Source organism: Mytilus trossulus, chromosome 1 (assembly GCF_036588685.1).
Source record: "Mytilus trossulus isolate FHL-02 chromosome 1, PNRI_Mtr1.1.1.hap1, whole genome shotgun sequence".
NCBI classification, from domain to species: domain Eukaryota; kingdom Metazoa; phylum Mollusca; class Bivalvia; order Mytilida; family Mytilidae; genus Mytilus; species Mytilus trossulus.
The window spans coordinates 6,119,491-6,142,269 of NC_086373.1; the positions used below are offsets into that span (position 1 = coordinate 6,119,491).

The following is a 22,779-nucleotide window of genomic DNA, read 5'->3' on the forward strand; positions in this document are numbered from 1 at the left end:
AGAAATATACGTTATTGTAACGCTCCGTAATGTTATTGTTATTATAAGCTAATGAAAATAACATTAAATCACAAATGTAGCAAGATATGAGATGTATAGATAATTGCTTTCCTTTTGTCATTATAGATTCTTATTTCTAACTAGTGCCCTTAATTGCAGGTATTCATCGTCCTTTTTTATTACCAGTGTGTTTACGCCTTTCTGACACCTATTTCATGACACCTTAAAGTGATTGAACAACGAATCATATCCTCTGAATGCTTTTAAAGCCGCGTGGTAAAAACAACTGACACGCACACACAAACGTATGAATAAAAAGACGTAGCAAGGCAAACGACTTTGTACTGTCAACATAATCTACTATCAAAAACATGCTGATGAATTCTAGAATTAAAATCTTATAGACGTATTATTGGATTTCACTCATCATTTTTTTGTGAATATTTTACACTATTTAACTAAAAGAAGATCATAAAAAGAAGATATTCATAGCAGTGACACTGACTAAAATATGCGGACAAAATCAGAACTTTACTTACAAATGGTCTACTTTTCATGTTGTTTTCTAATATGGATGTTATTGGTCTGTCCGATTGGTAAGTAAACCTTTTGAGGTTAAGTATATGATTTCTTTATATATTTTAATTATTTTAAACAGTTCACTCACAAATAGTTTTTTTATTAAATTAGATACATATTACATTGAAAAAGAATTTTGAATCTAACAAATAAGTATGCTAGTGGATATTTCCCTATTTATGTATTTCAAGTTAATTATATTGCAACATTAAATAAAAACAAGGAAAAAGAAAAGTATATTTGTTTTTTGTAAGATTCGTTTTTACAAATGTTAAAGATAATATACTCATTCCAAGACAAGTGTGAACAGAAGCAACCTTGATCCATATTAAAAATTTCACTTGTTAAATCATATTTTAGTTAAATAATAACTTCAATATCATTTTTACAAATCTAGATCTGCAAAACAGAAACTGATCATTCAATAATTTAAGACGATTTAATTGAAATTTAATTGGGCATGCAATATTGAATACCTCAATTTTGTTTTCTATATCTCTGGATCTATTTAAAAAGAGAACAGGATTCGACGATCCATTCATATGAAACCCCGACTAAGTCTACTAAGACATCCATCTATCTGTGTGAGGAATATTTACTGAAATTGTTTTAAGACACAAAGTGGGGATGTAAAGAAGACCTTTGTTATCTATTCGTTTGATGTGTTTGAACCTTTGATTTTACCTTTGCTAATGAACTTTCCGTTTCAAAATTAGAGTTCTGTATTTTTGTCTTTTTACTTATTTCTGATACATGTACCTCAGTTTTCAGTTTTCAACAGCTAACGTCTCTAAACTTCATAAAATATGATACTTAAACCTATCTTAAAATTTGCGTATTGCAAACCATATATACAGTATTATTGTACGTCATAATGTAAAGCGCGTTTTAAAAATGCGCACTATTTATCCAACTTATAACACAGTGTGGTATATATATTAGAATTGGTACCATAACTGATTAAATTATAAACAATTGGAACTTTTGATTTTTTATGTTAGAGGATTGTCCATATAAGTACGATTGGGTATGCCTCTTTTCATATCGTTCAATATCTACTACCTAATAGTTATATTACATTTTCGGTTGTCTTAAATCAGCATAGTCAACTAAATAAAGGCAGCAATAGTATACCGCTGTTCAATAGTAAAAAAAATCGATAAAGCGGAAAAAATTTATAACAAACTAAAACTTGATTTGAACTAAAGAACCATAGTTAATATCTCTTCTGCTCATTTGGTGGCGAATTTCTTAGCTCATAATAAATAGAAAAGTTTGATTATATTATAAAACTAACCTCCATATTACGTATAACTTATCGTAACGATTAAATAGATATAGGAAGATGTGCTATGAGACAACTCTCCATCCAAGTCACAATTTATAAAAGTAAGTCATTTATAGGTCAAGGTACGGTCTTCAACACGGAGCCTAGGCCTTTTTTGATTGGCTTGCTAGAGAAATGTCATCTCAAGTAGGATCAGCTTCCACATTATGAATTGTCATTTTATTTAGCAAATTCAAGCAGAGCCATCATCGAGAGTTTAAAACTTCTAGTTGATACAGTATTCTAGACGAATATTTCGTAACAAGAACTGGTCACAAGGAAACTATCAAACCAAGAGTTTATAGTTAAAAAGTTGTAGTTATCCCTTCAAAAATTCCATGACCGTTACGGAAAATCTGTTTCACAGATGATGACGGATATGTTTCAATTTTCGTTACCTCCATTTCGTCCTTTTCACCTCGAACGTACTATAGAATTATACCTATCATGAGCAACAAGATGATTGTCACATGCAGGGTGAAATTTGCTTACCCTTCCGGGGTACCTGAGATCAACCAAAGTGTTCAGTGGGTTCGAGTTGCTCAGTCCCTTGTTTGCATTTTGCAATGACATTTTCAGTTTGTTGTCGATTACTTGGTTTTAAAACCGTACGGTATCTTTCGACTCTGTTAATATTAACGTATACACAAGTTCGAATATTGGTTCATTTTGTACATTTATATATCTACTATTTTAGAAACTGCAGATTCTTTTGATTTCTATAAAGATTTTTGTCGACTAAAGTACAAATTGCTATCCCTCTTTATGTATCTCATACCTTATAAACTTAAGAAACCTTTTTCTGTTTCTTTATAGAGTATTGTCTACCCAAGTTTAAGTTTTGATTCCTCATTGTACACATTTAAATATCTATCTAACCACAAATCTCCAAGATATTGACATCACCGAATTTGTGCTTAGTGGAGCAGGATATGCCTATATGTCAAAAGCAAATGAATTTTTTTTTACATTTTATCTATATCATTCCCTTTATTTTTCTAATTCTGAATTTTAGCATTCTAAAAAAGGTATATTCTAGAAAATTGATTAGATCAATTGAAATTTAGTATGCTTCAGGTATTTTTTTTAGAGTATCGATAATTGATTTATTCATAAGTTAGTTCAGATGTCTTTAAAAGTTGATATTGAGAGAATTTCAATGAGACTGCCACACTAAGACATTCAGAAAAACAAGGAATCTATGGTAAACGCATTATTTTTTTACAGTATTACTCATTCTCAACTCATCATTCTCATTGGTTGCTGTTTTAGCTCATTACATATATTCTTAAATTTATTTAACCAATATGTTATAAATAAGTTTTTATTTTTTCATGGCTCTTTTTCAATATAAAAGATTGAGAATGTTAGGATAAATAGTTATCTAATGATCAAATTTCTCAAGGTAACAGACACAAAAACTGAGAGAGAAATATACCAAACCGACATCAAACATCAAACGACGAGGAAACTGTGACCTCAATGACAGGTGTAAAAGTAAAATCACAAAACAACTTAACTCCGAGGAAATACAAAAGGAAAGTTCCAAATCAAATGAAAGAAATAACAAATTTATTGTAAAACTGATAATTGAAATGAGGGAGGCGTTGATGAGACAACCAACCGACCATAAAGCAGAAAAAAGCACAATGCCGCCAATTGGTCTTTAACACAGCGATAAATATATATTGTTTGTTTTATAAACATGTTGCGTAAGATGACCTACAGCATATACTTTGTAGAATGTTAAATAAGGCAACAGAAATGTACTTTTGTAAAAAAAAACCCATCATATAATACAGTTAGTTCAGAGTAACCCAATAGTTATTGCTACATGAAATCCTTTTCAAATAACACATTTACATAGCGAAGTTCCAATAAAATGCAGCAGGATAAATCAAAGGTTGAACTATAACAACCATTTTTATACGGTTTGAGCTTTACACCTTGTTGAATGTCGTTCGGTGACTTAAAGTCTTTAATTTCTGTGTCATTAAGTTTATTATGGAGTGTTATCGCATTAACAATCATACCACATCTTCTGTTTATATTGATTGCATGGGAAACATATGAATGAGAACTACATTCGAAAACCTTCTACAAAATTAACCCCTATCTTCGTATTCAGGCGATCTGTTTATGTAATTATAGTTCAGAGAAGTGCTAACTAAAATACGAAAGAATAAAAAAGCGTCAGGAATTAAAAATTTGGCAATGAAGAACTACAAATGATGAAAAGGAAACGCCTAGTTAAAGATATTGAATAAGATTTCCGAGTTTTCAGCAAATATTGATTTCAAATTAAGAAAATTGAAAAAAATATTTAACTATATTCAAGTATATTACCATGTCTTGACATTTTCTAATAGAATTAAAGTACAAAGTGAAAGATTCTAATCATTCTTCTGACATTCAGTAAAATATAAAAGTATGATAAATAAAAAGCAACAGCTGCCAGGCAGTTGATCTACTTTGACATTTTTTAAATATTAAATAGATTTTAAGTTTTTACCATGCATTTAAAAAACATATTGACATTTTGTAAATCACAAAAAAAATTAAAAAATAACATGAACAAATCACGAAAGCTAAGAAATGAAATAAAAACACAGACATTAGTTAAATATTACTTCCCTATGTTGATAAAAGGTTATCAAAGGTACCAGTATTATAATTTAATACGCCAGACGCGCGTTTCGTGTACATATGATTCGTCAGTGACGCTCAGTACAAAATAGTTATAAAGCAAAACAAAGTACAAAGTTCCAGAGCATTGAAGACCCATAATTCCAAAAAGTTGTGCCAAATATGGCTAAGGTATTGATAGGTATGATATTCTTCATCTTTAAATATTCATGAGAAATTCGATTAGAACTAAGTTTTTAATTCCATAGTGGGTGGACAAGTTGTGAAAACATGCATAACAGAAAAAATAACCAAATGTGTAGTCTTGTGTTTATCTCATTTTTATTCATGTAACGATGGAATATACTTGATTCTTTAACCGTTGACCATTTGTTTTTTGCGGGAAACAATTGTCTGATATTAAGACCTCATCATTGATACTTAACTCCAAATTGTGTACGCCTTACCCGTTTTTTTGTCTCCAAAAAACTTATCGGTGAAGCTTTGAAAAAATCGTATCCCACCTACTAAACGAGCGATTGATTTCGCGATAAGTTTGAAAAGCTGAAGACAGGTAGCTGTATCATGTTTGGATACACACGTGTTTGACTTTGGACGTATTTAATAAAGATTTCCAAGACATGTGTCATTTCAACTGAAATTTATGTAATTTGTTTTCTATATTAATATGAATCTCCACCCTTATCATATTACTATCAATTATACCAACAGGAATCAATAATCGTATATATATATATACAGATAATTCTACAGTTACAAAAAAATTCCACACTGGAAAGAAATCATATTTTGAACTAATATAAAGATAGATTACGGTCATTATTCTCTTGCATCAAAACCCATTTGAAAGGTTATTGAGAAAATTGAATTCCGCGGGAAAAGGGGTATATGTGTTATCGCATAAACAGTTTGTTGAGAGATATGACTAGCCTTCGCAGTTCATGGCAACAAAAAATGAAATAAAATCATCTAAAACATTTTCCGTGGCTGCTCTCTACATATTTGTTTCGCATTTATGATGGAGTTCGTGTTGTTTATTCTTTGGACATGGCGTTGTCAGTTTGTTTTAGATTTATGAGTTTGACTATCCCTTTGGTATCTTTCGCCCCTCTTTTAGGTATATATGTACTTGATATACATTAGACATTTGCGTTTACTTTTATTTGATTTAAGCTCTACAATAGACTGTGTACAATTCCATTGAACTGAATTTTATAGCAAAGGAAATCATAAATGATATTACAACCAAACTCCAATCTCAATTGTAAGTAAAATTGAGAATGGAAATGGTGAATGTGTCAAAGAGACAACAACCCGACCAAATAAAAAGACAACAGCAGAAGGTAACCAACAGGTCTTCAATGTATCGAGAAATACCCGCACCCGGAGGCGTCCTTCAGCTGGCCCCTAAACAAATATATACTAGTTCAGTGATAATGAACGCCATACTAATTTCCAAATTGTACACAAGAAACTAAAATAAAATAATACAAGACTAACAAAGACCAGAGGCTCCTGACTTGAGACTGGTGCAAAAATGCGGCGGGGTTAAACATGTTTGTGAGATCTCAACCCTCCCCCTATACCTCTAACCAATGTAGAAAAGTAAACGCATAACAATACGCACATTAAAATTCAGTACAAGAGAAGTCCGAATCTGATGTCAGAAGATGTAACCAAAGAAAATAAACAAAATGACAAATAATACATAAATAACAACAGACTACTAGTCAATTCATTTTTTTGTTTTATGGCTCAATTTTATTAGTTGTCTTTTTTTATTAACAATTTTATCGATCGTTAACTCTCTAATATACCTGGCTGTACAGCAACTAATACATTAGTGTATGCTTAATAAATTAAACTATAGTAATATTTATTATGTTGCACATGTTATCTAATTTGATTAAAACGATCATATATTCATGCTTTAATATGGATGCCTAATAATTTTCCTTTTTGAAGACATTTGACAACCTATAATGATATAAGGATTTAACGTTTTTGTAAATCTCCATATTAATAATTATGCAACCCTGTAAAACAAGAAAAAGACAAAATCTAGTCAAGTAATCCTATCTTAACTTTAATAATTACTCAATAAGTAGAGATCATCTTAGACTTTTCTATCTTAAAGATCCTGATTTATTCTCATCTTTACATTGCTAACAAATCAATGTATTATACTCTGTCCATTAACAGTACATAATCTATTAAGATCAATTCAAAGAGCCCCGTATTAAATTATTCTGCAACAGCACGATCCTTGTAGTCATACTTTTGTCATAATCATATAATGCCAAATTGGCTTAAACAACATATTCAGCCGTACTAGCAAACATGCTGAAATTTCTTAATTACATCCTACATTTGATTAACTTTAAAGCCTTTTGATTTCTAACTTCATAAACAAATTATAGTAATCCAAGCTCCATGAAGCACCGGCATGAACTAGTAAAACAATGATTTTATGAGAAAACCGTGGAAAACCATTAACAAATCTATATCAAGAGGAGATTTAAGCTGAAAGGAAAAACATCTTATAGGATTTTCGTGATAAGAAGAATGGAGAAAATTTGTAAAATATTACTCTCAAGAGTTTCATAAGAGAGCTGAACGAGAGGTGTGGGAAGATTTTGCATTATCAAAGATTCCAAATGTTTGAAGTTCGGTACAAAGACAAAGAAGACATTAACCCTCACATAGCATTTACGTAGTTTTGTCAGTCCAAGATCAAGAATAAAACTACATATTCAAAAACTGTGATCTCTAGTAGCATCAAATTGAGAAGTGTGTTTGGAATTAGGTAAATACAATATTAATTGAATGCATTGAAAATAATGAATTGATATTAAGTAGAAAATCCGAAAAAAAAACAGGTTGAAGAAAGGGTGACAGCACCTTGGTTATAAGAAAAACACCCCAAACCAAACAATATTTCTCTAAATGATTAAACACTTTTCTCATTATTTATGTTTTCCTGTTTTATATTTTAGGTGTTACAGAAGCGCGCAGTATATCAGACGAAGAATATTTTCCTATGTCTCTAGAAAAAAGAAATTGTAAGTAGATCTTCAATTGATTTATTGTCTCTGTTGTTGCAGAGTTGCCCTTTTTGTGTCTGCTATTGTTGTTGTTGATACATTAGCTTATTAACTGTTTGTTGCTTCAAAAGTTTAGTTTTTTTATGTGAATCAAATTTGTCATAGTTACGACGTAAACTGTTTTTAAATAAGATTTATTTTTCTTTCAATCATAAGTTTTAAACAAAAACAGTCAAATTATGTTGTAGTGAGGATTATTTTAGTAGAAACGTGTATAATATAAACCATATATATGGTGTTTCCTTCTTTTACAAAAACGGCATTTTTGTCTACGGTACTGATTAGATTAGCAATTATATTTAGCGACCTCTATTGCAAAAGCTGATCTTCACGTTGAAAAAGTCATTACAAGAAATAAATACCCAATATACTTTTCATTGTTAATTTGTTGTTAGAACATATTTCTTGTGGTATAATATAAAATACAATATAATAGTTAACTTTGTTAAGTACCTGATAGAACTCATGATTTTTAGAGGTTCGTGTTGCCCAGTCTTTAGTTGTTATCTATGTTGTGATTTTTATACTGTTGTTTGGTTTGTCGTTTATCCTTTTCTTCTATTGTTGTCGGTTTATATTGGACTAAACTAATTTAATATTCCCTTAACGTCTTTAGCCCTCTCTTTTTTTCACTGTGTAAAAGATAGGGATAATTGTTTGATGAGGAATTGTATGAACGACTTAGTTTCTATCTTATTGACAGAATGATGCGGAAAGACATGAGAATGTTGCATTGTAACGTTATGTCAGTTTAGTATTTCGTGATATAATTTCCTATTTTTAATCTTTAAACGAAACAAAGGGTTAAGCTTAAAGAAAAACATATTCAAATTCAAATAAGTTAGAAATGTTGCTCTCTTTAATTGAAATGCTCCTTTAGCCTTTACCTATGTCATTTACAACTTACGCTATATCTGATGCCATTACATTGGTTCATATAGTATTGATAAGAACATATGTATGACTGTTTCCAATTGATTTGTTATAAGTAAAAGGTCAATTTCGTTCCAAGTGTTAATTGAATCTATTGTGTATTTGTCAATAATTTAATTAACACTTCCATTCTAAACGGCAGTGAACACAGATATGAGGCTGTTTCTACACAGTTTATTATGATACTTAGACACAATTTGCAATTCCATATGATAAAAAAGCCCAAAGGAAATGTTTATCAATTTTAAAACGTAAACGTTTTTCTTTTTGCATGATTTTAAAAAACAATTTGTATCTGTGAAGTCAAAAATGATAAAAAAAAATCCATACGAAACTTATGAGAAATATAAAGAATGAACTTTCTGCCACTACCCACAAAGTTTATCGCAATCTCATAACATATATTACTGAATTTGTTTCCAATTTGTAGAAATAGGCTCTGCTTTCATTTAACTTTCTTTATGTCATGGTTATCAGTACTTTTTTAATTATTTTTTATTAAAAATAAAATTAATAATAAGAACTCATTAAATCATTCTACTTGTGACAGAAACTAAGTGATAATTTATAAATATGAGAATATATCTTGCTTAGTAACATTTATAGTTAATGTTAATGGATTAGAAAATCCAGGATTTACGTATTGTTTCGTTTTGATACAACGTCAACACCTATTGTTTTTTGACGTAAGAAGAGTGTTAATACAGAATTTATTTCACATGTGACATCATCGGTTTAGATTTAACATGAACACAGCGGTTTATGAGCCTATGGACTTTGTACGTCTTGTATTATTTCAATTTAGGTTTCTTGTGTACAATTTGGAAATTATTATGGCGTTCATTATCACTGAACTAGAATATATTTGTTTAGGGGCCAGCTGAAGGATACCTCCGGGTGCGGGAATTTCTCGCTACATTGAAGACCTGTTGGTGACCTTCTGCTGTTGTTTTTTCTATGGTGGGGTTGTTGTCTCTTTGACACATTCCCCATTTCCATTATCAATGTTATTAACAAATGATATATGCAAATAGTAAAATAACAAAAATACCGACCTCCGATCAAAATTCAATTCGCACAGTCCATACTCAAACGGCAAAATCAAACGTTCTAACACAGCAATCAAACATATACAGTAACAACTGTCATATTCCTGACTTGACACAGGCATTTTCCTATGTGAAAAATGGTGAATTAAACCTAGAGTTATAGCTAGCTTAACCTCTCACTTGTACGACAGTGAACATGAAGAATAGTCTACGTTTATGCTGTAAACATACTAGATATCCTTTTGCGCCCTCTTTCCCGTTTTGTTGTTTCTTTGTTGAAATGGATTCATACGATTTGAACATTGGAAACATATTCTTTCTATCTGCGGCTACTATCCACTTGACTATAATATTGTCAATATATAAGTTGATTACAATAGCATATTTCCGTGTCGGTAACGTGTATCCGTTGTGCGTTCTTGGAGAATATTAAAAAGTGTTTATCACTTAGTAAACTTTTCGTGTTTCATAATGTTTTAATCAAAATAAGTACCCGTATTCTCTACATCGAAAATTCAAGAACCTGCAGCTTAAGACAATCATACAAAATTATATTTAGTTTCTTAAAAGAGTTAATACAAATTTTAGCATTATTTTTCTGTCATGACCTTTTAAACATTTTTGATTCAGGCGTCACTGATGAGTTTTTTTTTTAGACAAAACGCGCGTCTGGTGTAAATATAAAATTTTGATCCTGGTACATATGATTTTATTTGTTTAGGATTAAATGAACAATAAATATTTTCCTCCAATATGACAAATTTTGAAGAGAAAATTTATATTGAAATATACATACCTTCTCGTTTGTTTGACACACAAAGACTTGTTAACCATCAAAAAGAATTAAAACAAAGCGTAGTTGAAAAGTAAAAAAGCATGACACTAAGAGTAATTGATTAACATTTCATTTCTTATAATCAGTTTTCGGTACTAAATGATCTTACAATTTTGTTAACAAATTGCTGAAATATTAGAAACATTTTATTTTTTTTACCACAGGTATATATTTTTCAAACCGTAATTTGAACAATTTCTAAAAATAATTCAGTTTTGACTTATTTCCAACTTCGTATTAGTTTGATCTTCCAACCTTGTTTGTGCATTTGTGTTTGTTTTTACATATATGGTTAGATTTTTGGGGTACAAAGTGAGATTACTTTTGCCATAAATTAGCATACCAAGAACATCCTTTCGTGATGCGGATTCTCGTGGTAAAAAAACACTTTGTTGACAATAAGTGTTTTAAAAAATTAATACTTTGAACACTTTTAAAAGCTCCATAGTTTTTATACGTTTATTCTATGTCCTATGTTTTTTTTTCATAATTAAAACAAATGGGTTAGCTTATTCATTTGTAAATAATAGAAACATGCCCAATATCACTTCACAGAGAGTATTTGTTTACAGACAACTTTTGGAGTTTCTCATTTCGAGGAGCAGTAGGGATATTGACCCAGTTTCTTTTTTACCATATATCTAGGGTGTCATTCTCTCTCTCTTTTTTTATGTTCTTTTGTTTAATCATTGGTACGAAGCAGAATCAGACAGTGATTTGGGGTCTGAAACAGACATTTTGACATTATTTGCATAGTCTAAAAAATAATTTGTTATGTCATGGAACGTCTATAAAATAATGATTTTGGTTTGATAAGTGTCATCAATAGGAGCCATATTTATTGTTGAGTTGACTTACAACATCTATGTTTTATTTCTAAATACAACCAGACGGAATTTTTCAGCAAAATTTCTCTGTAGAAAAAGAATGACATTCAATGAAATCAGGAATGCAGTAAAAATGAGACTAAATTCGATAAACCTATAAAGTTCTTTTCAAACGAACGCACGAACTAAACCCCTCTGATTAATCAATTGTTAATGTCTTCATGGGAAAAAAAGTAATTTAAATCATCTAAGGAACTGTTATAATCCCGGTACCTTTGATAACTATTAACCGCTTAAGTATTGTATGAAGCATTTACTTGACTTCTTGAAAAATTACTATCTTAATACTGGATTAGTTCTAAAGCAGATATATATATAAACTCAACACAGATACCAGACTTTAAATATTGTACACTAGCAACGCATTTTGCCCTCAAAAGACTCAATGACGCTGAGTCCAATTTAAATACGGCGTTGAAGAGGATTCAAAACTTCCAAAAGTGTTTGTCAAATACAGCATACGTTATATATTCCTTGGGGCTAAAAACTCTTTAGTAGGATGAAAACTTTGAAATTATGACCAAAACTATGATAATAAATGTTAAAAGAAAGTTTTGGATTACTTCGTTTTCCAAAGTAATTTTTGAAAGCTAGACTTGCCTAAGCGACTGGCGTTCTATGTAGTTTTGTGTTTTGTGTTAGAAAGTAATATCTAAGTCGTATTTTGTTCTATACATTCCGAAAGCTCGAACAAACTCCTAACTTAAATTTTTACTTTCGAGACCTATTTTGCTAAGGTTCAATTATGGACAAGCAATGACAAGTTTAGACACGTTGGTCAATATATTTTCGCATAGAAAAATCGGTGTCATATTGCTATATTGTTGTTGTTAAATATATGTTAAAAGATACACACAAAAGTGTTGAGCGGATATTGTAATTATATAAAGACTCGTAAATATATTTTTCAAACAAAACAAGAAATATTTTTTCATGTCACCTGTCTGATGAACTGTATTTTAATGTTATAATTAGTTATTTGTTTAGACTTGAAGTAATTTTGGCTGTATTGATAACATGTTTAGTTCTTTGATAAAGAAAAACCGATCGGGATAATTTCTTAATCAATGATTATTAAGAGACAAGATCATCTTTGAAGCGGAAGTTAACTTATTATGTCAGCTTCATTGCTTTTTGTTATTATAGTCCTTGAATTAAGTCTGCTTCAAACAAATTCATACACAAACTAATTCTCTAAATAAAGTTTCAATTTAGAAGTTCAACATTATTGTCTAAGACCACTCTCCATTTAAAATAAAGTGGTTTATAAAAGGAATGTATCCATCCTTCGTTGGTTATAATAAGATTTTTTTCTTTTTTCAAGATTTTTAACACGATTTCTTCCTCCTACAAGATTAGAATAACCATTCAGCGGACCTTCTATCTCTTTCATTTTTGAAAAGACATTTGAGTATACGGAAATGACCAAATTAGATACAATCGTACAAGATCAATGGATGAATAAAAAATTGTAACCAAGTGACAGCAGTTTTTGGGATAATGTATTTTTTACGTTGAATAAAAAAAATGTCCGCAAATGCATACGAAAACTTTAACAAAACTAAAACAAAACCAAAATAAAATACCAAAACTCTAGTACTTTTGTACATAAATTATATCATACTATAACTTGATTTGTATTGTAGAACAAACAGCATTTAATTTCTTGAAATAATAAAGTGATTTCTTTTACAGCATGGTGGAGTAAAAAATCTTTAGAAAACGTCCCCAATTACCAAAACGGTAAGTATTCTGTAATTGATGTTTTAATTTAAATAATGTTATCAGCTACACAATGAAAGAATGTAGCAAACCATCGTACATTCCAAATAAATTATGCAGAATTTAAAAGAAGTGTGTATGCATGTGTATCCTTTCCGAAAACGGAGACCTTCCCATCATGATTTATTTACTTCGGACTTGTTAATCAGGTTTTGTGATATAATCAAGTGTCATTATTAGCGTTTAACGTGATATATATTTGTAAAGTGTGACCGGACACAGAATATTGTCGACTCTGCGTTAATAAAGGTACAGCGAAAGTAAAATCCGACACAAAATAGCAAAATAATGTCAAATCAACCATGAAGGTCATATTTGTAGTTCTTTGTTCAGACTGACACACGAAACTATCAATATGGAAAACGTTTACTAGATATACGTTATTAATTTAATTCGAACAGCATGAAGTCAATTGATCACTCTACATTATCTGCAGCTAAAGTACAAATCTTAGATCAATTGATAATATATTCATCGGTTTTGTCTTGCTCTTCCGATACTGTTATTTAATTCAATCTGGATTTCTATTCTCCGTTTTAAACTTCATCTCCTCTTTATGACGAGTGTTCAATCTCATAACCCATTTAAACCAATAAAAGCCTAGCAACATAGTTATAAGACTAGTCAGATTTATTTGTTGTTAAGAAATGTGTTTAAAGATGGCGTAAACTTATAACTTCGCCTGAATTCATGTTCAATGCTGCTTGTGAACTGCATTTTCAAATGTCAAATATCAAATTGTTTCAGACACAAAGTGGTCAACCTTAACAATTTCTATACCTTATTCTTTTAGCAATCTGATCATATTAGTATTATGTTTCTACAATTCTCCTCAAATATTCCTTTGACCAATTAGATACATTTTTTTTCAATTCTATTCCTACCTTAATCAAGCTCAGACAACGGTTGTGGGAGATTACCTTTTTAAAATGATGTCTAAAATAATAGTCCAATAATGTTGAGAACTATTTCTAGAAGTTAATCAAAGGAGTGTTGTAAATGAATGGAAGACGTATTATAATAAAAGCATGAGTTTCAATGGCATATGTTGTGATATAAACAATGATAACATTGTCAATTAACGATGTTATTCCTTCATAACCTTTGATCATTCCCATTAAGTACTTTTTGTCAGTAATTTTTTATTTATCGTAATTACATGTTATAGGTCGTAAAGCACCGTATGTTATCTGTTTTATTTCAATAAAGAACAAATATTTATTTGCATTTTAATACTTTTTCAATTATTTTACTGATAATGTACAAATATTGTCGTACTAATTGTTAATAACATGCAATAGTGAATCATTTGTAAAATTATTTTCTTAATCTTTGTAGAAAAATTATTCCGTCTGAACTACCGTGTTTGGTATCTTTTTTTTATATAAAATAAGGAGAGATGGTATGATTTCCAATAAGAAACTATCCACCAAAGTTCAAATGAAGTGGACTTGAGAAATTTAAAGGCATTAGTGCGTTTGTCACTTTGTATATTTGCGTTTTTTTGTGGTTGCGATGAGCCAGCACACAATTTATTCTATCTTTTTAGTTTTGGGAAACATGATTTATGTACAGCCTTTTATAACTCACTGATTATACAATTTTGATCATATGAGGGTAAATTATGGAGAGAATTATGCTGTTTACATGCACAATCTGCCTCTTTTGTAGTTCATGCAATTCTTCTATTTTTTCGTCAGTTTGGTTAGTATGTCCTCAATCAATTCGCCTTTTAAAAATCTAAATAAACATGGGTAGTTTCATTGTTCGTACCCCAAAATGAAAATAACGTAACGTCATTGGTTGAATATCATTGGTTTAAACGTTTTCAACCAATCACGATAGTTTAGTGTTTTGAAAATTTTTCCCAGAATGCATTAGATTCTAAAACGGCAAATTAAAACATCTGTAAACTACTGTTACCCAGAATGCATTAGATTCTAAAACGGCGATTTAAAACATCGGTAAACTACTGTTATCCGAATTTTGCATACACTGAGGCGTAAACGTTTTCGTTAGAATTGATTTACATTTAATCATGCGAGGGCCTCTTATAGATAACTTTACGTTATTGGTATCTATCATTGTTTAAGAACGTATTGCGATACATATATGAATAAATCAACAGCTCGAATCAATTAAATAATGACAATCATAACACATATACTTATATAGTTCATTTATTTATGACAATACTTTCAAGCTTTAGTTCTAAACCCATTTGAATGGTACACAGATGAATACTTAATAGGAAGATTTCAGATTAAAACACATATTACATATAAATTGTACTATTTAGATTTTATTATATCGTTGTTAATCTGAAATTTATGAGTTGATTCATGTTATTTGTATTTCTTACTTCCGACAATGAGAAACGTTAAAACAATAAAAAAAATGAAATTAAAGTACACAAATAAAAGACAAAAGGGGGCATATGCATTTAACTTCTTCTTTAAACTGTTTCCAATGTCAATGCTTGGGAATCCAGTTCGATATAGGATCTAGATATTCGTATTATGGTTTAAATAGTTTTTAAAGGTACAAGGATTAACATTTTGTATCGCTAAGAATTGTCTGATTTATTGTCTTGTTTTTTTGTTGTTGAAACAATGAATAGAATTATAGTGTGATGCTGTCTAATAAAAAGCAACTTTCACGTGTCTATCTTTTAATGTATGAGTCGAATACTTTTTTTGTATATTTTATGCAACGATAATGTATGTGAAGAAACATTTTTTTTGTTCATTGGCAAACAGTCAGCTTTTCTATTGCGTAAAACCAAACAATATGTATTGAATTCTAACATTTCCGAAAAATAAATATATATAACTAAGCTGAAATTGCAACCATAGAAAAATATGAAATAAATCTAACAAAAAATCAATACTGTTGATTTAGATACAACAGATTTACCTGTGTGGGTTGAGGCATTAAAAAGTGGCACCTTCTTCAAAGGTTTCTGGTTTTCATCAAATGTGATATAGTATCACGTGTTAAATGGTTTATCCAATAAAAACACCCACATGTTATAAGATCGTATAAAATAAATACATACTGTATTATTTTAGAAAGGTAATATGTTTTGTCTTTAAATAAGGTTTACAGTCATTATGCTAACGTTCTCATTGAAGTTTGTTCTAATAAGAGTCTTCATGTGAAGTACTGTGGATTTATTATTATTCGTTGGAAAACAATTTTCGTCGCTTTCATGATTACCTTGAACCAAGTATTTCAATGACCAACGAATTACAAATGTTATAGTTAGAAAAGCATGAAAACTTTGGCTAAACCACGCAATCAAATTTCCACAAAAATGAAAATATTTTCAATTAATGAAAACTTGTACACCCTGGATAAAATGAATCCAGAATAAGCAAACCCTAGGGTTTCTTTTGTAATGTGATATTATATGTTTTCTTTTATTGCAGGTTTATCTTTGCAAGATACTGACATAGGATGTGAAGCGGTTATTGATGTATTCAGTAAGTTTTGGTTTAAAAACGAATTCAAAGAAATGTTAATATAATTCTCGATAACAAGTAAAACAAAATTACCAACTTTAAGGTGAACTCAAAGAGTGAAATTCCTTAAAACCTGACAAAATTAACAATTACCAACCCACACAAAGAAAGAGGAGCCTCTAGAACAGTACAAACCTTTTCTCTGTCAATTGTTATTAGTAAAAAACGAAAACGAAAATCTCCCGTCTTTGTAGGAGATACGTTCACATCATAAAATTGGTTTATATGCTTATTGATACGATATATAGTTACGATTTTTCAATTTTAGTTGCTACTAATCGTTTTACAGTAAAATTCTAGCCTAGTACAGTGTAAAAATTTGCAACTCATTCATGGTCAAACCTCGTGAGGGACCTCCTACTGTATTTCTACAACTAATTGTTTTTGGCCGAAACCATATAAAAGTACAAGGCCTTTGCTAGACCATAGACCCCTTTTCAATTGCGGATAAAAGAACGTGATAGCTTAACATAATATAACGACGTGAATTTTTTTTTCAAATAATTCTTAAAAGAAAAGACTACAATATGTTTATTAAATGATATATGGCATGTACAGTACGCACGATTATGGGAGCCCAAGTTGGTTTATGTATACGTTTCGAAATAACATTGACGGAACATTTTGAAGCTTATTTTGACTATACTCCATGTTTGATAAATGTAACCTTCGTTTAATAAAGAATTGGTTTATATATTGATATTATTGCATTTCCCAGAATATTATTCCCAGTACTGTGTGCCAGACTTTGCAGCTTGTTTAATATCTAGCCTTATTATTTCACTTTTTCAGAATGTTATTCCCAATACTGTGTGCCTGACTTTGTAGCCTGTTCCAGAGAGTCAGACGATATCTATGACATGTGTAAAGTGGAACATGATTTATGTGCATCTAAATGTTTTGACTCTGGTTCCGACCAAGTAAAGCGATGAACTCTTATTCAATTTTTATTTTGACTGTAATGTAAAAAAGAAATAAATATTGTATATTTTTAAAACGCTTACGCATTTTAGTTATACCATATCTTACAATAACAGGCTGGGAAATGCAGTCCCAAAGTGGGGACATATTTTATATATTTTTTCATTTGGTTTATTAATTTTTACGTATTTTGGTAAAAAATATTATGTTACTTATATGCAGCTTTGGAAAGTATTAATTGACAATATATTTGATGATATGTCTTTTTAAATTATTCATTGTAACAAAGCTATGACAGGACCAGGTCTTCTATTTGTCCACAAAAATGTCGAATTCAAAGGGACAAGTTGATTATCTCTAAATACCCCTATGACCTACATAAATTAAGACGTGTCATATAAAAATCATATCTAACTACGGCAAATATTATGGTATTAAAATTACAGGGTGTATAAAAAAGATAAACAAGGAGTGTATCATAGTTGCATCTCGAAATGCGAGCGGGTAAATGAATCTTACCATCAATTAACAGAGATATTGTTTTGAATGTACGAAAAAGGATACTTAAAGAATTTATTTTTTACTAAATTACCCTTCCCACACAGAACACTAGAAACACAAACATCTATTTTTATTAGTTGTTAATGGCTTTGAACTAGATGTCAGTAAAAGTATGTTTTTTCAGATATTTACTGAGTGTTTTTTTTGGTGTTTTGATATACAAGAACCCGGCCACGTCCTATCTGTGTAGTATTTCTATTTGTATCCATCTGATGAGTTTTTCAACTGATTTCTTTTATTCGTTTTTATGTTGTACCATTAAATTAAGCCACTAGTTTTCTCGGTTGAATTGTTTTACATCGGTCATTTATAGCTATGCGGTATGGGATTTGCTCATTGTTGAAAGCCGTATGGTGACCTATAGTTTTTAATTTCTATGTCAGTCTGTCTCTTGTGGAGGCCTGTCTTATTGGCAATCATACCACATCTTCTTTATTATAAACAAAAACACTGGAGCAACCCAAAACGTAACTAACAAAAAATGAACAAATATCGAAAAAGAACCTCACGTAGAAATTGACAATGAGGGTCGGTTGAAAACAAAACTTTACGCCAAAAGGGAAGATTTCAGCTTTCCAAATATGAACTTTCCATTTCTAAATAGCAACATTTCAGCAGCAACTGCATACGGGGTGTATAAATCCCAATTGATATTCCAGTGCTTTCATTTCTTATCATAATTTTCTTGATAGAGGGTTGCTACTCACAAGGAAGTTATTAAACCAAGAGTTCCAAAAGGTGAAGTTGAAATCATCCCTTCGTAAAATTTACGAACGCCATCACGAGTTAGTTGATCGTTATGGAATAACCGTTTCACAAATGATATCGGATATGTCCCTTACGTCGTAACTACATTCCCCTTCCCTTTCATGAATGTGACCTACCGAATTAGACTATTTACTGGATTTGTTATCACATAAGCAATACGACGGGTGCCACATGTTGATCAGGATCTGCTTACCCTTCCGGAGCACTTGAGATCACCCCTAGTTTTTGGAGGGGTTCGTGTTGTTTATTCTTTAGTTTTCTATGTTGTTTTATGTGTACTATTACTTGTCCGTTTGTCTTTTTCATTTTTAGCCATGGCGTTGTAAGTTTATTTTCAATTTATGAGTATGACTGTCCTTTTGATATCTTTCGTCCCTCTTTCACGCACAATATTGAGAAATAAAACATGCTTCGTCAATATCTGCAGGCTAAATATTTCACCGAAAGATGAACAAGTTAGAAAAACATTAATATCAGATTTGCTTACGTGTGTACACACGAAGCCATCGCAACACACAATTGCTTTTAGTTTCAGTAAAATCACAGATGTTCAATTGCCCAATTCTTTTTTTTACAAAGAATGAATATATAAATAAAAAGAATGAAGATTATAAAAAAAATGAAAAGACTTAAGTTAATGGACTTCTTGTAAATAGTTGTTGCAAGGTTTATTAACGTGCATAGCATTCTCTCATCGTGAGGCATTATAATAAACGTCCCTATTATGAGTGAGCATGACTACCAGGTTGAACTTATATGCTTTACAGGAATAGCAGCACCTGGTGACACCTTGGCATCTGCTGTGTTTCTCCCGATACACAGCACTGATGAATCATATCTGATGATCAGAAATCACACAAAAAAATGACGGTAAATGTCAATGGTGAAAGTGTCAAACATCCCTTACTTTTTAAACAAATTATCTGTCTTCAAATAATTTTTAAACAAATTATCTGTCTCCAAATAATAGATAGACTGTTATCAGAAGATTATACATTGTAAGGCAGCACACAGTAGTTGAAAGAGGGAAAGAAAAAATCAAATCATTCATGGAGCTAGTTTAATTCTTGAATTATTTTTACTCAAGTACCACATGAGGAAATGCATGATTAATAATTATGCCTTCATGACTACATAAAGGCAACAGAAGTAAACCGCTGTTGGAAAGTCATAATTCGATTGAGACAAAAACAAATTCAGGTTGCAAACAAAATACGAGAGACACATCAACTATAAGAGGAAAACAACCAAACAAACACAACCACTGTAGTGAACAAAATCAAACGACATGTTATCGTGTTGTATTCCTAATTGTCTTTAAGTATTCATCAGGAACAAACAGTAATTTCTATGAAACAAAAGACATAAATAATAATGAGTTGAATGACTATACATTTTATTCTTTACGTGTATATCTTCGACTATAGTCTATATTGTTTAGCACTTATATGAGATTTGTCATACTGAAGCGAGAAAAAACATTAATCGGCATTTCAGTCCCATTTATCTTTTACCATGTCAACGATATGAAAATAAAGTACAATATACACAAGATAATCGCATTCACCACAATTTATAGACTATAATTGTTAGGTAACAGTAATTAATTGTCGTTTTGTTTAAGTTTTAAAACTAACGGCATTTTGAGTATGTTTTATTCTTCGACAAACCTGGTATCTAACTCGTTAGTGTTGACATCACGATCTTATCTACATCATTATTTATACATCAAACTTATTTAATTAATATTACAAACGCTTTCAAAATCCATTACGTGACAATGTGTTTGATTGGAATGTTTGAAATTAAGTCATTTTCATCCTATGCAGAAAAAAATCTACGATATCTCAATAATCCGGTTAAAAATAAAAATAATTTTGTTTTGAATTCTAGATAAGAATAGTATAAATTACGTAATGTACGTCATTCGTGTACTTAATATAGCGAATATATTAAAGGTCAATATCCCAACGAACTAGAGATAAAGGATAAAACAGGTACAATCTGCCTCATATCTTGACTTACATCTAGAAATTGACAATGAGGGTCAGTTGAAAACAAAACTTTACGACAGAAGAGATGATCATTGCCAATTGTGAACTTTCCATTTCTATGTAGCAACATACAGAGTTAATGTCTTCTGTTTTAATGGAATATTAAAGAACTTTTCCCCCTTCAGAATGTAATAGTGGTTTGTTTTACCAGTAAGCTACGTCACCAATGATTTATATTGCAAAATTCTAAATATATCTTCGAAAGGTAAATAGAATCAAAAGTACCAAGATCATAATTTAGTACGCCAGACGCGCGTTTCATCTTCATAAGACTCATTAGTGACGCTCATATCAAAATATTTATAAGACCAAACAAGTACAAAGTTGAGGCATTGAGGACACAAAATTCTAAAAAGTTGTGCCAAAGACGTCTAATGTAATATATGCCTGGGATAAGAACATCCTTAGTTTTTCGAAAAAATCAAAGTTTTGTTAACAGGAGATGTATAAAAATGACCACATTATTGATATTTATGTTTAGTGTTGACTACTGGGCTGGTGATACCCTCGGAAACGATCGATGCAATTATAGCATAATCGACTATATGGAATTGTCAAGAATATCTTTCATGTTTGTTTCACCGCGATATCGCATTTCCCTATTTCATACCGATGCAACTTGTCAAATACGGCGAGGAGTTTTCATTTTTACTCATACACAGAAACTGACTTAGTGGATTGGATGGAAACTAAAACACATGATTTCAATTTCCAAATGAGTAGTTTGTTATTCCAAAGAAATGGGTTCTGAAAGTCAAATGTGAAGTCTAAATTGTCGTCTTTTGTATACAGCTCATTGTAAAACCGAGTTTTTGGTGGGATTCGTGTTGCTTAGTCTTTAGCTTTCTATGTTGTGTCATGTGTAGTATTGTTTGTCTGTTTATCCTTTTCAATTCTAGCCCTGGCGTTGTCAATTTATTTTCGATTTATGAGTTTGACTGTCCCTCTGGTATCTTAAGTCCCTCTTATAGTCCCTGGATCCTTGACGTATGCAATACGACTGATGTTCCTTCAAGGGTAGGGACTACGCATCCTTCCAAACTAAACCAGTTCATCCCAAGGTTAATGCATTTATTGTTTAAATAAATGTTTAGTTTTGGTTCTGGTTTTACTGTGTGTAGATTGATTATATGTCCTTTTTATCCTTAAAGTATTTTTCAAATTATGACTGTTGAATGATTGTTGTTTGCATTACGCCGCATTAGCACAGAAAGGCTATATCGCGGCGAAATTATGACTATTAATACTCCCCTTGATATCTTCTTACTTTTAATTTCTTTGTTATAAAACAGAGGCTTTCATGATATCCTCAAGGATGATAATTTACAATCAAATCACTTACATTTAGAAAAAAATAGAATCACTGGTTGATGAAGTAAACATGGAGAGTTGTCTCATTGGCACTCACACCACATATTCCTATATATATAAATAAAAAATGAGTTTTATTCAGCTTTGTAAGGGCTAAGGATTTAAACAGTCATTAGACTTGCTATGGATTATGTCAAAGACGAATTTTGTTTGCACTTTTATGAAAACGGAACTATTACATCAATGTCAAAATATTGTTTCGATAAGACGACAATATCCAATCAGCAATCACATATAAATATAGGAAGATGTGGTATGAGTGCCAATGAGACAACTTTCCATCCAAAAAAACAATTTGAAAAAAAAGTAAACCAGTATAGGTCAATATACGGCCTTCGACACGGAGCCTTGGCTCACACCGAACAACAAGCTATAAAGGGCCCCAAAATAACTAGTGTAAAACCATTCAAACGGGAACACCAACGTTCTAATCTAAAA

At 30.8% G+C, this 22,779-nt stretch overlaps 1 protein-coding gene across 1 annotated transcript; it reads left to right on the forward strand.

Moving 5' to 3' along the window:
• The first annotated feature begins 261 nt into the window (after positions 1–261).
• On the forward strand, positions 262–17,669 carry LOC134706460 (uncharacterized). The gene is made up of 5 exons (XM_063565422.1): positions 262–596; positions 7,549–7,614; positions 13,056–13,103; positions 16,574–16,627; positions 17,459–17,669. Exons 1-5 carry the CDS (start codon positions 512–514, stop codon positions 17,596–17,598), a joined length of 393 nt encoding a protein of 130 aa, XP_063421492.1. The 5' UTR covers positions 262–511; the 3' UTR covers positions 17,599–17,669.
• Positions 17,670–22,779: the final 5,110 nt, after the last annotated feature.